The sequence below is a fragment of the Lissotriton helveticus genome, chromosome 7 (assembly GCF_964261635.1).
Source record: "Lissotriton helveticus chromosome 7, aLisHel1.1, whole genome shotgun sequence".
NCBI classification, from domain to species: Eukaryota; Metazoa; Chordata; class Amphibia; order Caudata; family Salamandridae; genus Lissotriton; species Lissotriton helveticus.
In genome coordinates, this window is record NC_136068.1 from 1,536,446,072 (window position 1) to 1,536,458,528 (window position 12,457).

At 41.6% G+C, this 12,457-nt stretch overlaps 1 protein-coding gene across 2 annotated transcripts in view; it reads right to left on the reverse strand.

Annotated features, from left to right (window-relative positions):
* Positions 1-12,457, reverse strand: part of LOC144770456 (BAR/IMD domain-containing adapter protein 2-like) — a 368,945-nt gene that overhangs the window by 158,611 nt on the left and 197,877 nt on the right. For both annotated transcript variants that reach the window (XM_078654979.1, XM_078654981.1), the window contains exon 6: positions 9,173-9,310. In XM_078654979.1, the coding sequence (XP_078511105.1) occupies positions 9,173-9,310 (138 nt within the window). The remainder of the gene's footprint in view (positions 1-9,172; positions 9,311-12,457) is intronic.

Here is a 12,457-nt window from a genome sequence, read left to right on the forward strand (position 1 = left end):
TAAAAACAGAAGAGTTGATCCATTTAAGGTCCATGTGGAATGAACGCTTTCTTCGAGGGTGACATAGCTTTAACAAAAAGGGTAATTCCATTAAAGTCACTGGCGGTTTTGATAGACAGGCAGGTGAATAGAAGTAAAAAGTGGGTGACCCCCACCAAATGCGTGTAATTGACAGGTATGGGAGACTGTGGAACATTTCATAACCACCACACATCCCTCCGCCTTGAGGAGCTCCCCAGGGTGTGAAAAAAGTAGTGCACTCTAAAGGCAAATTACATCACTTCCTGTCCTAGTTTCTTTAATCAGGAACCTCACTATTGTGTGGAGTATATGGGCTGCTCAAACTAAGCCCTGAATACATATTTTTACGAACAGTTTCACAAAGCCTACAATCTCAATATTATGCTGTTCATTGCTGTTTTATACAGTCCTCGCTGCCTTGACAGGGTAATACTGAAGAGAATCTATAGTCTAGGTAATCTACACTTCAATTTTACTGTATTGACATTTGGAAAGTTCAAATTATGTTGCAAAGCAAAGCAATAGTAGAAACGCTATTATCCTTAAACATTTTTCCGTGAAACCCTTGTCCTGCTAGGTTTGGCTGTCCCGCTGTTTCCTGATAGGAAGTGATGTTAAGATCTACTTCCTGTTTCAGGCCCAAAGAGCAGCAGGAGAATTCCATTGTTCTACATTTGTCCAGAGACGTACAGGAAATGAGATCTCAATCAGAGCAGGGGTGGGAGGCTTGACGGAAGTTGCTCTAGGCTGCCGTCCCATCTTAGCTGTAAAAGAGTGTTTCCCCCTTGAAGGGTTTCGTGCACTTCCAGGCGCCACCAAGAAAGGTTAACTGATTTGAAACTTGCTGCTTCACTGGGAAGTGCAGTGACTGTCCAGTAATGACTTTCATTGAATAGAGGGGTGCTCTGTTTACATTTCTGAGGATGTGTGTTGTACATTGACACAGATTAGTCTGTTGGATAATTGTGTCTTTCCCGACAGGCCTGACCCTCTAGGCTGGGGTAACATTACTCACATGCCAGGCTTTTTCAATTGAGGAGTTTCTGGGGCTTAGAGATTCTTGCCTGTGACCCACATGTGAAGAGTTAGGCTAGACCTGGTGTTTTTAATACAAAAATTGGGATTCGCCGAATCTTGGGCAACTCAGTTGCCCCCGCCCAAGAACGAGCTAAAAAAGATCTACTGGAATTGGGTCTCCCTTCAGTCCCTAGTTAATATCAGCCAAGGTAGACTAACTGAGGAATTTCTTCAGCATAAGTCAGCTTGCTCTCTGGAATCCTATCTGGATTTCATTAGGAAACCCAGAGAAAGGGCATTATATATGCAGTTTAGATTTGGTTCCCTTACGGTAAACGTGACCAGGGCAAAATGGGATCCAATTGTCCTTGCTGTGATGCTGAGCAGGAAACTCTATCCCATCTATTGTTTGTCTGCCCAGCATACAGACAGACCAGGCTCCGATGGCTTAAGCCAATATGTACACAAATGGGCACTAGAAGTTACCTAGAGGCTTTACGTATTTTGAAAACAGATTCCTCTAGGCCCTTGATTGTTTGTGGTGTCGCCAAGTTTTTTAGTTGCGCATGGATTATCCGTACCAAAGCAATAAATAAGGAAGTTGGGCAAAACTCGCCATTGAGGCCCAAGAGTGCATACTTAGACACAGGAATGCTCTCATTAAATGTTAAACAAAACTATTGTTGTAAATTGTCATCGTGGAGACATTTGTATTAGCAAAGTCTTAATTCTGCACTTGCTGGAGTAGTGCTGTCCCGGATGTACTGTCTATATTGTTATTTTTATCCCTGTCATTTATCGATAGCAAGGTTTTTATCTTTCTATCTTTTTTGTAATATTCTTTTAAATCTTAATATTAGGATGAATTGATAATGTTCTTGTTATTGTGAATTGCTTTTATGATACTTGCTATCGAATAAAGCTTATTTGAATGAATACAAAAATGGGTCTGATATTGACTGGCTTAGGGAAGAGAACAAATCATGCTCCCAAAAATATCTGGAACCTCTTTATAATTATGTGACAACTCTGCATGTACTGTTTCCAAAATAGTTTTTTATCAGATTTACAGAGTAAAAGATAAACATCTAAGGCTGGTATAACATTGTATTCAAATGTGGGGTAAAGACATGTGGGGGACACTCAAAACATACATTGGCAAAGCCAATAGATTGCTCCTTTGGAGCATATTAGCTTGGCCAATGTTTTTGGGCGATGCTATACAGCACTGGCAAGTGCAGCATCTAGCAAAAGAAAAAGAAAACGAAAAGCTGCAATATTGGAGCCACGTCCGGCGGCCATATCAAATCATAAGCACATTCATGTGTGATGAGGTATGCATGAGCATGCGTCATCATGCAAGGTACGAAATAATGCGGGAACCGTTTAAAATTGTTTTTACTGATTCAAGATCAGTAAATACATTAATTAATTAAATTGGAGTCATGTAAAAGCACTTTTTTCTAAGGCAGGGAACCCAGCAGCAATTTCCTGCTGTACCCTTCAAAAGAAATTTAAAAAAGGACCATTGGGTTGGGGGAATGCCAAAGTAGGTGAGGAGAAGTAACATGGAGTGGGCAAGGTGGATGAAATAAAAATAAAGCTGTGTGGCGGAGGAAGCGAAACTGAGCACAGATGGGCTAAGGGAGCAGCATACGAGGGAGAGGGCAACAGAGAGCACAAGAGTGCAGCGGAGAATGGTGGTGGAGAAGCACACAAAAGAGAGCGTGGTCAGCACATAAGGGAGAGAGCAACACAGACAGAGAGCAGGAGAGCATGTATTTAGTGGGAGGGAGAAACACACACCGGAGAGAGCTGGAACATACATGCACTCAAGAAGTGCCTAACCAAAAATAAAAAGTAGGTCCCTAAAAGTGAGCAGAAGAAGGATACATGCCAGACAATAAAAAGAATGGTAAGGAGGCTATGCCTCAGAGGAGGGACAGAGGCAAGAAGAGGAAGGCAAGTCATCAAATTAGAAGTAAGCGAATGAGAGTGACAATAAAGCCAACCAATGGAAATAAATGGGCAAGCTATAAACCATTGTAAGATTTTTGGATGCCCATAAATGTCTTTCGCAAGCACACAGCACAAGACCTCAAAATATGTACGTCCCTGAAGCACTCAGATCAAGCCAAATTCCATAGGATTTGAGAACAAACCATGCCATTTTCTAAAAAGATAGAAAGTGCAGTGCATTCTTGTTCCAGCACATCAGGGGTAGACCGTTCCAAGAGGAAACAGAAACATTTTCCGCACTGGCTTGTGCCTCTCCTTTTTCATGTCCAGGAAGATTCTCTCCTTGAAGTGGGCTAAGCAGGGTGTTTTAAAGAGTAAAACTGACTGACATTGTTGGTAAGATTTAGCCAAGCATGATGACAATTCCCAGGCCTCCCACTCACCACTTTGCAGCAAAGTGATGCTGTTTTGTGGCATGCTGCTACCCCGGAGTTGCACACTTCAAAATGGTAGACCTTTGTCTCAGGTAAGCAGAGTTCTCCAAGGCCATTCAACTCCACAGAAGGCCTCCCTGTTTAGCTGCCTAAAGTTCAGAGGAATTAGCCTCCATCGCGGTAACACTCGGCCTATTACTAATGCAAAGCAGGTCTACACGAGTCTGCTTGGTCTACCTTCTGAACAGGGCAATGGGTTACAGATTTGAATATGATACTCTGACCTTTGCCACGTTTGGTTATCAGGCCGTTCTCGAGCTTTTGAATTTTACAAGTACTTTAATCCTTTTGGACTAGAAATACTGCGAATATTTGAGAGACACACTTTGTGCCATACGTTGAAGCCCTGAAAAAGTCTCTCAGGAGACGAAAAGCATTGACAATGGCTAAGATCAATGCAATTGTGAAAAGGTTATGATCAATGGAATATGGAAAAGAGGATTTACCTATGAAAAATAAAGTGTATACTGCATCAAGAAAAATATACCCCGGATTTGGACATTTGTTCTTTATGTGCTACTTATTTGTGGACTGTGATATGAAGTATTAATATCATTGTATAGAGTGCTGAAACATTTTTGTATTGAGATCTGAATCTGTCAAAGAGGTCGCAGGGGGCTTTTCTTTTCCATTCTGAGAACTTCATGGCAAGTTGCAGCTGGAGATGTGGGTTAATAAAAGGTGTAAAGTGAATGCATACCAAACTGTTTCATGGCTCCTAACTGCTGTGAGGATATTTGTTAACTGAAATTTTACAGGACTTAGACATGTACCTTCTCCTTAAAGAAGTGAGATAGAATTTTTATTTACACTCCACAATCGAAAGATTGCCTGCCAGCCTGAGAAAGAAAGGAAATATCAAGAAAACATATATTGCAGCACAGCAATACTCTGTAGTGGCAAGGTCACTGTGCGAAGGAAGTTCAGACACAAAGGAATGCCATGAGAAACCAATTTATTTTTGAGGCACTCAATTATAGCGTCCAGTGCAATCCTGCAGCACCTCCTTAAGGAGGTGTGAACCCTGAGGAAGATCCTGTTTATAGATTTACAGAGAGGGTTGAAACATGTAGACTAGCATGTAAGGAAGGAGAAACATAGTGGGTGGCAGATAAAATTTGACAGGCAGCCCACCAGCCACCCATCATTCTGCTATGACCATCCCTTTTATTTGGAGATCTTCGTTTGCATGCAACGGATGCACTGATGCGCTACCACACTTTTTGGGCTGCTCCACTTTTTTTTTATTTTTAAAAGTGGGATTTTGAGAAAAAAAGAATAACATTGACCCTGACTCGTCAGCTCAAGGATTTATGACGGCAGAGGGAGTGCCGTCAAAGACCTTGTGATTTCCTACCTCTAATCGGGGTAGTCGAACCATGAGTGGGACAGATGAGGCATCCGCTGTTTTTGCCCTGCATTTCCCTTGCTCTAAACTAGACCCAATGTCCTCTGATTTATTTGGAGTTACAGTTTTCTGCCCTTAACCGTTTGGCCTTTCCTTCCCCTCCGCCTCTGTGACCTTAACAAATAACTTATTCAAGAGATTCAATGGAGAATAACAATTATATGATGGAACTACTTAATATTGTGTCCAGGTTGGAAATGTAGGCAAGTGCCTAAATGCTTGTTTTCGTATTGATTTCCTTAAGAGATGTTAAACATTAAATTTTTTAAGTTACAAACTATGAGCATTGTTTTGAACACAACTGGGTGACAATTTTTTGACGTTTTATATAATTTCATCTATATTAACATTACTTAAATAAAAGCCAAAAAATACACTTTTCTGTTTACAAACAGAACTGCAAACTATTGTTTTGCCATACACTGCCTACTTCGAGTGCCATTAAATATGAAAGATAATTGTGTACATTTTTAAAGTAGCACAGTTTATTCAGACTGTGTGTAACGGTGTGCAAAATTGTATTTCTTTCTGAAATGTCATATTTTCCAAAATTACACTTTAAGACCAAAAATATGGTTAGCTGGTATCTTTCATCACCTTTTAATGCAAGGAAATAAAAAGTTATGAGGAAATTTTTTCTTTGCTAACCACTTTCATGGTCAAACTTTAGGCAAAATTAGGCAAGAGGACATTTTTGTGAAATTCGCATATCACAAAATTCAGGAATTTCACCAATTTCTCCATTGTGATACATATTTCACCTTGCCTATGTTTAGGTCTGATGTATGGCATATAATTGTTGACCGAGAGTGAGATGCTGCCACAGAATACACAGAAATGTTAACTTCACCTCTGGAGATTTCAGCCAAACTTTATTTGCGGTCTTCCTGCAAGGGCACATTCCAGTAGTCGGTTAGCTCCAAAACAGGTTCTCCTAGCAAGTAGTCAAACCTACCCAAGTTCTTCCCGCAAACCTGGCAAGTGGAGTTAGGAGTCGATACCCAAACCTTGGAGTTCAAGAGACTTCCTCTGTCTCCACTGGTGTGGGACCCTGGATACCAGTAGAGAAATCATGGTACACTGGCCAGAAGTTTTTGCTCCATCTTTATACTGAAGTTGCAGACAGTCCTAGTGCATTCCAACAGTTCAGTTTTGTGACAGCTTCTAAACATTTCTATACTTTTGCTATTTCCATGTAGACTGGTACAGGCATGGTCTTTGTAAGAAGTGTGATCAGGAAAACTTGGCAGGTACAGAAGTTATCAAGTAAGGAGCAACACAAAACATCAACACAAAGGCAATGGCGGCTACCCCACTTAACTACATGTTAACCTGTGGGGATTGGCTTCTCCAGATGACATCGAGCTGGGAAAGGCCAGAGGGAAACTCCATAGCTTCAAAGGGATCAGCCGCTGCTTTTCTTATAAATAGTTTGATCCACTACAAAGGATCCCTTGAATGTTTTTGGAGGGACACCAGCAGTTCACATCTGCGGCACGAGGGCTTCTCTCAATCCTCCATCTTAGGTTCCATGATATCAATCAATCAATATTCTTTATTTGGTTATTAAGACAGAATAACCATAAAAGTACATATAAAAACACAATTTTGAAAATACATAACATTATCCAATGTACTAAAAGGTCTGTTCAACTCAGTTTAGGTTACAATTGATTTACGTGATTTAAAAACATTCTTTAAAAATGAGGAAATAAATACGATTGTTAAGATATTGTCCAATTTCTGTAGAGCTAAAAAGGCAGGACGACAGCGATTAATTTCCATTATTTTCAATAGTGGAACTACCCATTTATGACGCGGCATAGGATAAAATTTACTAAAGAAGAAAATATTCATGTCCGACTGCTCTGACTGATCGTCACAAGGGCACATAGGCACATTTTTGGACCAATCATTCGATACAGGAAAACTAAGTAATCTAAACGATAAATTAAATCTGAAACGAATTAATAAAAACCTTTCATGGTCACTCATTTGCAATCTAATATATGGATGAATTTTTCCTAAAGTTACAATCTGTGCATGGGCTACCACAGACACTTTCTTCATTTCGATCATTAATCTGTGATCATGTAGATAAAGCATACATTTTTCTTTCAAAGCCTTCCTTGAGATGTTACGTAGAGCGAACGGGTCGGAGAAATAATTCCCCATACCCAGGTCAGTGAGGAATTTCCTCACGTAACACAGCCACTTTACTTTATTGCTTTTTTCTAAACTGACCACATTATTCAAGATCAAACGATTTAGCCCACACTCATCGGACATCCAAATTCTGTGCCATAATAATATCGGGGCGATCTTTATGATATCCTCTAGGTATGGTTCTCCAAGTTCTACATGACAGACGTATGTGGAGACACTTTTAGGTACTCCTAGAAGATATTTCATAAAGCAATTTTCTACCGTCTGTAAAGATGTTACATTTGCATAGCCCCATAAACCTGCGCCATATGTCACAATTGCCACGCAAGTGGCTTTATACACAGTCAACATTTCACCAATGGGTTTTCTCCCTATTTTTTGCCTAAAATTTTTCAAAGCCATAATGGATTTACAGTACAAGCGTTTTCTAGTGTTGATTGTGGTATTCCATAGGCCCGTCTGATCAAACAAAACTCCTAAATAGGAAAAAGTTGCAGTAGAATCGACTGGGGAAGAGCCAATAACTATCACCTTTTTCTTTCTATGCGCACCCGAATCACAGGTCATGGTGAAAGTCTTTGTACAGTTTATCCTTAAGTCCAGCCCAGTCATGAAATCCGCAAAGGACGTAACTAGCTTCTGCAACGCCATAGGAGTTCTAGCCATCAGGACGGCATCATCGGCGTACAACAGTGCTGGAATTGGTCTTACCCCCACCATCGGCACGTCCCTACATTCCTTCAGAAGAGTGTTCTCCACATCATTGATATAGAGTGAAAAGAGGAACGGCGCCAAAACGCAGCCCTGGCGTACTCCCCTGGCAATGCCAAAGGAGTCAGTACACTCGCCATTTTTCCCGTGCCTGACTCTGGCGGTTGCGGCAGAGTAAAGTTCACGCAGAAAGTTAATGATTGAGGGGTCTACCCCCAATTTCGTCATCACCAGCCAGAGTTTACTATGCGACACACAGTCGAATGCAGTACTTAAATCTACAAAGGTTAAAAACATGCGACCGGCCTTGGCTTTTGTGTATTTTTCTGTTAAAATGTACAAATGTAAACATTGTGCGATTGTGCCGAGCCCTTTTCTAACACCATACTGTAAGTCGCTGATAATCTTATTTTCGTCTGCCCAACATTACTATCTGTTTAAAACCACCCGCCCGAGAATTTTAATAGAAGAGTCCAGGAGTGATATGGGACGATAACATTGACAGTTTGTCCTATCTCCTTTTTTTGTATATGGGGACTATCAATGAATTGTACCAGGAGGGCAGTAAGCCATGTTTAAGTGTGGCATTAAAAACTTGTGTCAATATCGGTGCCCAAAGGCCTATGTTATTTTTGAATAGGTCTACAGGGACCCCATCCGGCCCGGTGCCTTACCCCCCAAACTTGCATTGATGCTGGCAGTTACTTCCATGACAGAAATATCAAGGGCTGATCCAAACAACTTTATTAATGGACCAGCTGTTCACATTAAAAACAGTGAGGCCACATGGTGGTTTGTATTAGAACCCCAGTGTCCTGGTGTAGGTGGTCAACATGTTTCTGCTGTCTAATGCGTGTTATGCTCAGCTTTCTATCAGAGTGACAATTTCTTGTTGTTTGGATCCAGCTGTGATCTTTTAACAATCACCAGTATCACTGATCACTCACTTCTCTAAACACTTTCTTAACAAAAAAAACGCTCCGCTGAAATTGCAGGCGTTGAAGCACACAGGGGGGACACTCGGTCCCTCTTGTGGGAACCCCATGATGAAGCATGTCACCACTAGGGTGAGTGAGGGTTCTTTTAAGAAAATAGTTTTTCTTTCTTTTCCTAGTCTTTTGACCACACATGTTAGTTTAGTTTTTCTATACTGTGTTTTCTTTCACTTGCGAATTCACAGCATTAGGTACTCTTTTGTTGTTGTAATCTGTTAATTAGGGGTTGAAGAGTGGCCTCATATACCCTTTCTCTCCGGTTGATTATACATATCCAAATATCACCTCCAGAAAAGGTCACTTCTAATCCCTAATTTTCGTCAGACCTGCAAAAGCAGCCTGCGTACTTCTTGTACCAGGAGTCACAACTGGAAATAGATTTATTTGATGATGTTCTTTACCTGGACTTCTCGATCGCCGTACTTCTGTGGGTTCTTGCTGTTCTGACACTTTTTCCTTAACTTTTTCAGCTCTGACTGGCACTTCTCAATTGATTCTGACTTGGACCGCTGTTCTGCTTGGTATTTTTTCAGTGTTGCCTAGGAATTAAAAGGGGAACAAAGCAGAAAGAAGGAAACTGAAGGTAGTTTTATGAGATATGGGTAGTTGAGACATAATAAATATTGTCTTGGGCCTACCACCACCTACCCCATGATGAGCCTACGGATCTATAGGAAAATATGTAGATATCCATAAAAACACAAAAGGAATCAAAGGAATGCTTCCATAAGTCTAACCACTGGCTATCTATCATTCTTACCAATCGTTTGCCCACCATGCCACCTCAGTTTGTACACAGAAATAAGCAAAACAGTCTTGACTCTGGTCCAGAAGGAACCGTCCAGTCCAAACAACCAGGCCAGGTCCCTGAACTCAAACACAAGCAACCCAAGACATATGGTGTGCCCAGACGTGGGTCCTGTTCTCAGTGTGCCACTAGAAGCAAGCTACACCTGATTGAAGAGCCCTCCATTCTTTTTTTGTTGTTGGAAAATGTTATTGAATATTTGACATAGATCGACAGACATGCAATTCTAAAATTGATAATCAGTGGCATACAACAATAATAATCCAGGTATGCATCGACATGGCATAATATCATATATTAGGACCCCAACTTTATCAACCCCTCCGTGCCCCTTGGGTGTAGTGTAGTGTGGCAGGTCCTGCCTCATCATTCTGCATGGTTTAGTCATCCAATACCTGCTCAGGTGGCGGAGGTTCGCAAATGTCGCCCCGAAAGTGATTCCACTTGCCCCAAATTCTTAGGGCAGCCTCTGTGGATGTATATAGATTTCTCCATCACCATTGTGTGGTCCATATCTTAACACCACTGCTGAGGCGTCGGGCACTGATCCGAACCCCAGCGTTGTGCTACGTTGCATTTGGGTAGTGTCATACCTAATGTTACCCAGTCCTGGTCTGCATGATTCAAGTCCGTGGGTTCCCAGATGTTAAGAAGGCAGCACTTTGGAGCGAGCGGGATAACTACGTTAGTGACTTGGGACATGGTGCGTAGAACAGAGGTCCAGTAAGAAGCGACCCGCGGACAGTCCCAGAGTGTGTGCCAAAAAGTATCCTTGGCACCGCACTGTCGGTGGCAGAATGGAGTGCTTGCCTTACCTATCCTGTGTAGCAGAGTCCTTGTGTAATAGATGCAGTGTAGGATTTTCAGTTGGAGTAACCTAAGAGTGGAGGGTATTGCCACCTCCCTCGGGGACATCAGTCCTCCTCATCTAGGTCGCCTACTTCTGCCTCCCATTTCCTTTTCAGGGCTAGTGTTGGATCTTGTTGATTATTTATTACTTTCTGATACCTCAGTGAGATGGCTTTCATTTGGAAGTGGTGCGTAAGTAACCTGTCCACTAATGGGGAGGATTCAGGTAGCTGTGTGCACGCCGGGATCGCTGCTAGTAAGGCATGTCTTATTAGGGCATATCTATAAGTTTTGGTTTGCGCAGATCTTATATGTGTCTTGTAGCTGAGTAAACGGCACAACCTCCCCCTTCTACCACAGGTCCTCTACCCTGGAGATCCCGATTAGGTCCCACTGTTGGAATCCCTTAGTGTTTCTCAGTCTCCCAAGTTGTCGGGTGTCCCACAGCGGTATCGCCTGTGTAAGAGTCCCTCCCGACCCCATCCCCCTCTGTGCCTCATGCCAGATTTGCAGTGTATGGGCCGTGGGGCCCGTGAAGTGTAGTTTTTTAGTGCTGTTGTACAATGCTCCCATTATCCCTTCAACGTCCAGGAGATGGCGATCCATACGGAATGCGGGCAGCCACTGATTTATTGCAGTGAGTTGCGATGCCCAATAATAAGTCTTTATGAGTGGGAAAGCGATTCCTCCATCGTACCACACCTTAACTTGTTTTTTCATGGCGATGCCTGCAGTTCCGAGCCCTCCTTTCTTGATTGAGAGTCAGACCAGCAATGATCTACCATCCCCAAAAGGACAATCTGAGGATTACCTCCTGAAGGAATCACCTGATGAATTTGTACCTTTACTCCTAAAGGTCAGAGAGTCTTTTCACACTTCATCACATAAACAATAAAAATCTGTGTAGATCTACAACCACAAAATGTCATTTTAGGAGAAAAACTAAACTTAAACCCAAAGGCAGGGTTGTGGTAGTAGGCTCATTAGGTCAAAACTCATTTGAACCTACATGATAATTAGGGAGCATGCCTCACACTTTCAATACTGCACATTCTAAACTGGTTGTGGGTCGGAGTCTGATTTACCTAAAGTTCTGTCCTTACACTAGAAGAAGAGACGTGTCCTTTCTAAGTATGACTGATGGTGTTGCCTGTCACCACTTTCAATATTTCAGTACATTATTATATAGAAAGTAGATGTTCTGTTGTTAAATTATTCTTCTCCAGTTGTTTGTGTCTCCCACTAGAACAAACATATTGGAGAGATGTTGCTAGAGTTCTCGATTGGAGAAGCAGCTGGGTAAATTTAATATGCAGCACGCTCTCAGAGTCAGACCGTCTATAATAGGACCTTATCAACTGCAGTACCTGCATTGACTACAATTATTAGATAAAGACAGCAAGGCACTGTGTACAACAAACTCACCAAAGAAGATGGAAGGTCTTTAGGTCTATTTAAATTAGTACTTCTAATAAGTAGTAGCACTAATCTAATGAAACTGTGAGCAGCATTATTTAAGAAAATTATGTACTCAGTCCTCAGCCATGCCGGATAGTACTCCGCCCCTTAAAATGGAAGACACTGAAAGCATCTTTCTTGAAGGGGACCACATAGTTGGCCCCAGGGATGTTTGCAAAGAAAACTTTCATTACAAAGATTCCACCCCAAGTGCGGAGACTCCCACACGACTGCAGGACCTCCACCACGAGACGGAGGCCTTTTGTGACTCAGGCCCATTGATTAAGGAGCAGACACTCACGATTTTCAAGTTTGAGCACTCTTACTTTACAACAAGGACAAGAAATTACAACAAAACGCCAAAATCAAATGAGGTGATGCATTTAAGCGAAAACTTCTAGAATATGTATAAAAAATACATTCCTAGATTTTTTACAGGAAGGACTGTTGCTGCCAAGCTCCACTACAATTAAAATAAGAGCTCAATTGTTTCCTCATAGTATAATTATTCAAATATTCTTTTGCACTTCAGTGTATGTATATATATGTATATATATATATATATATATAT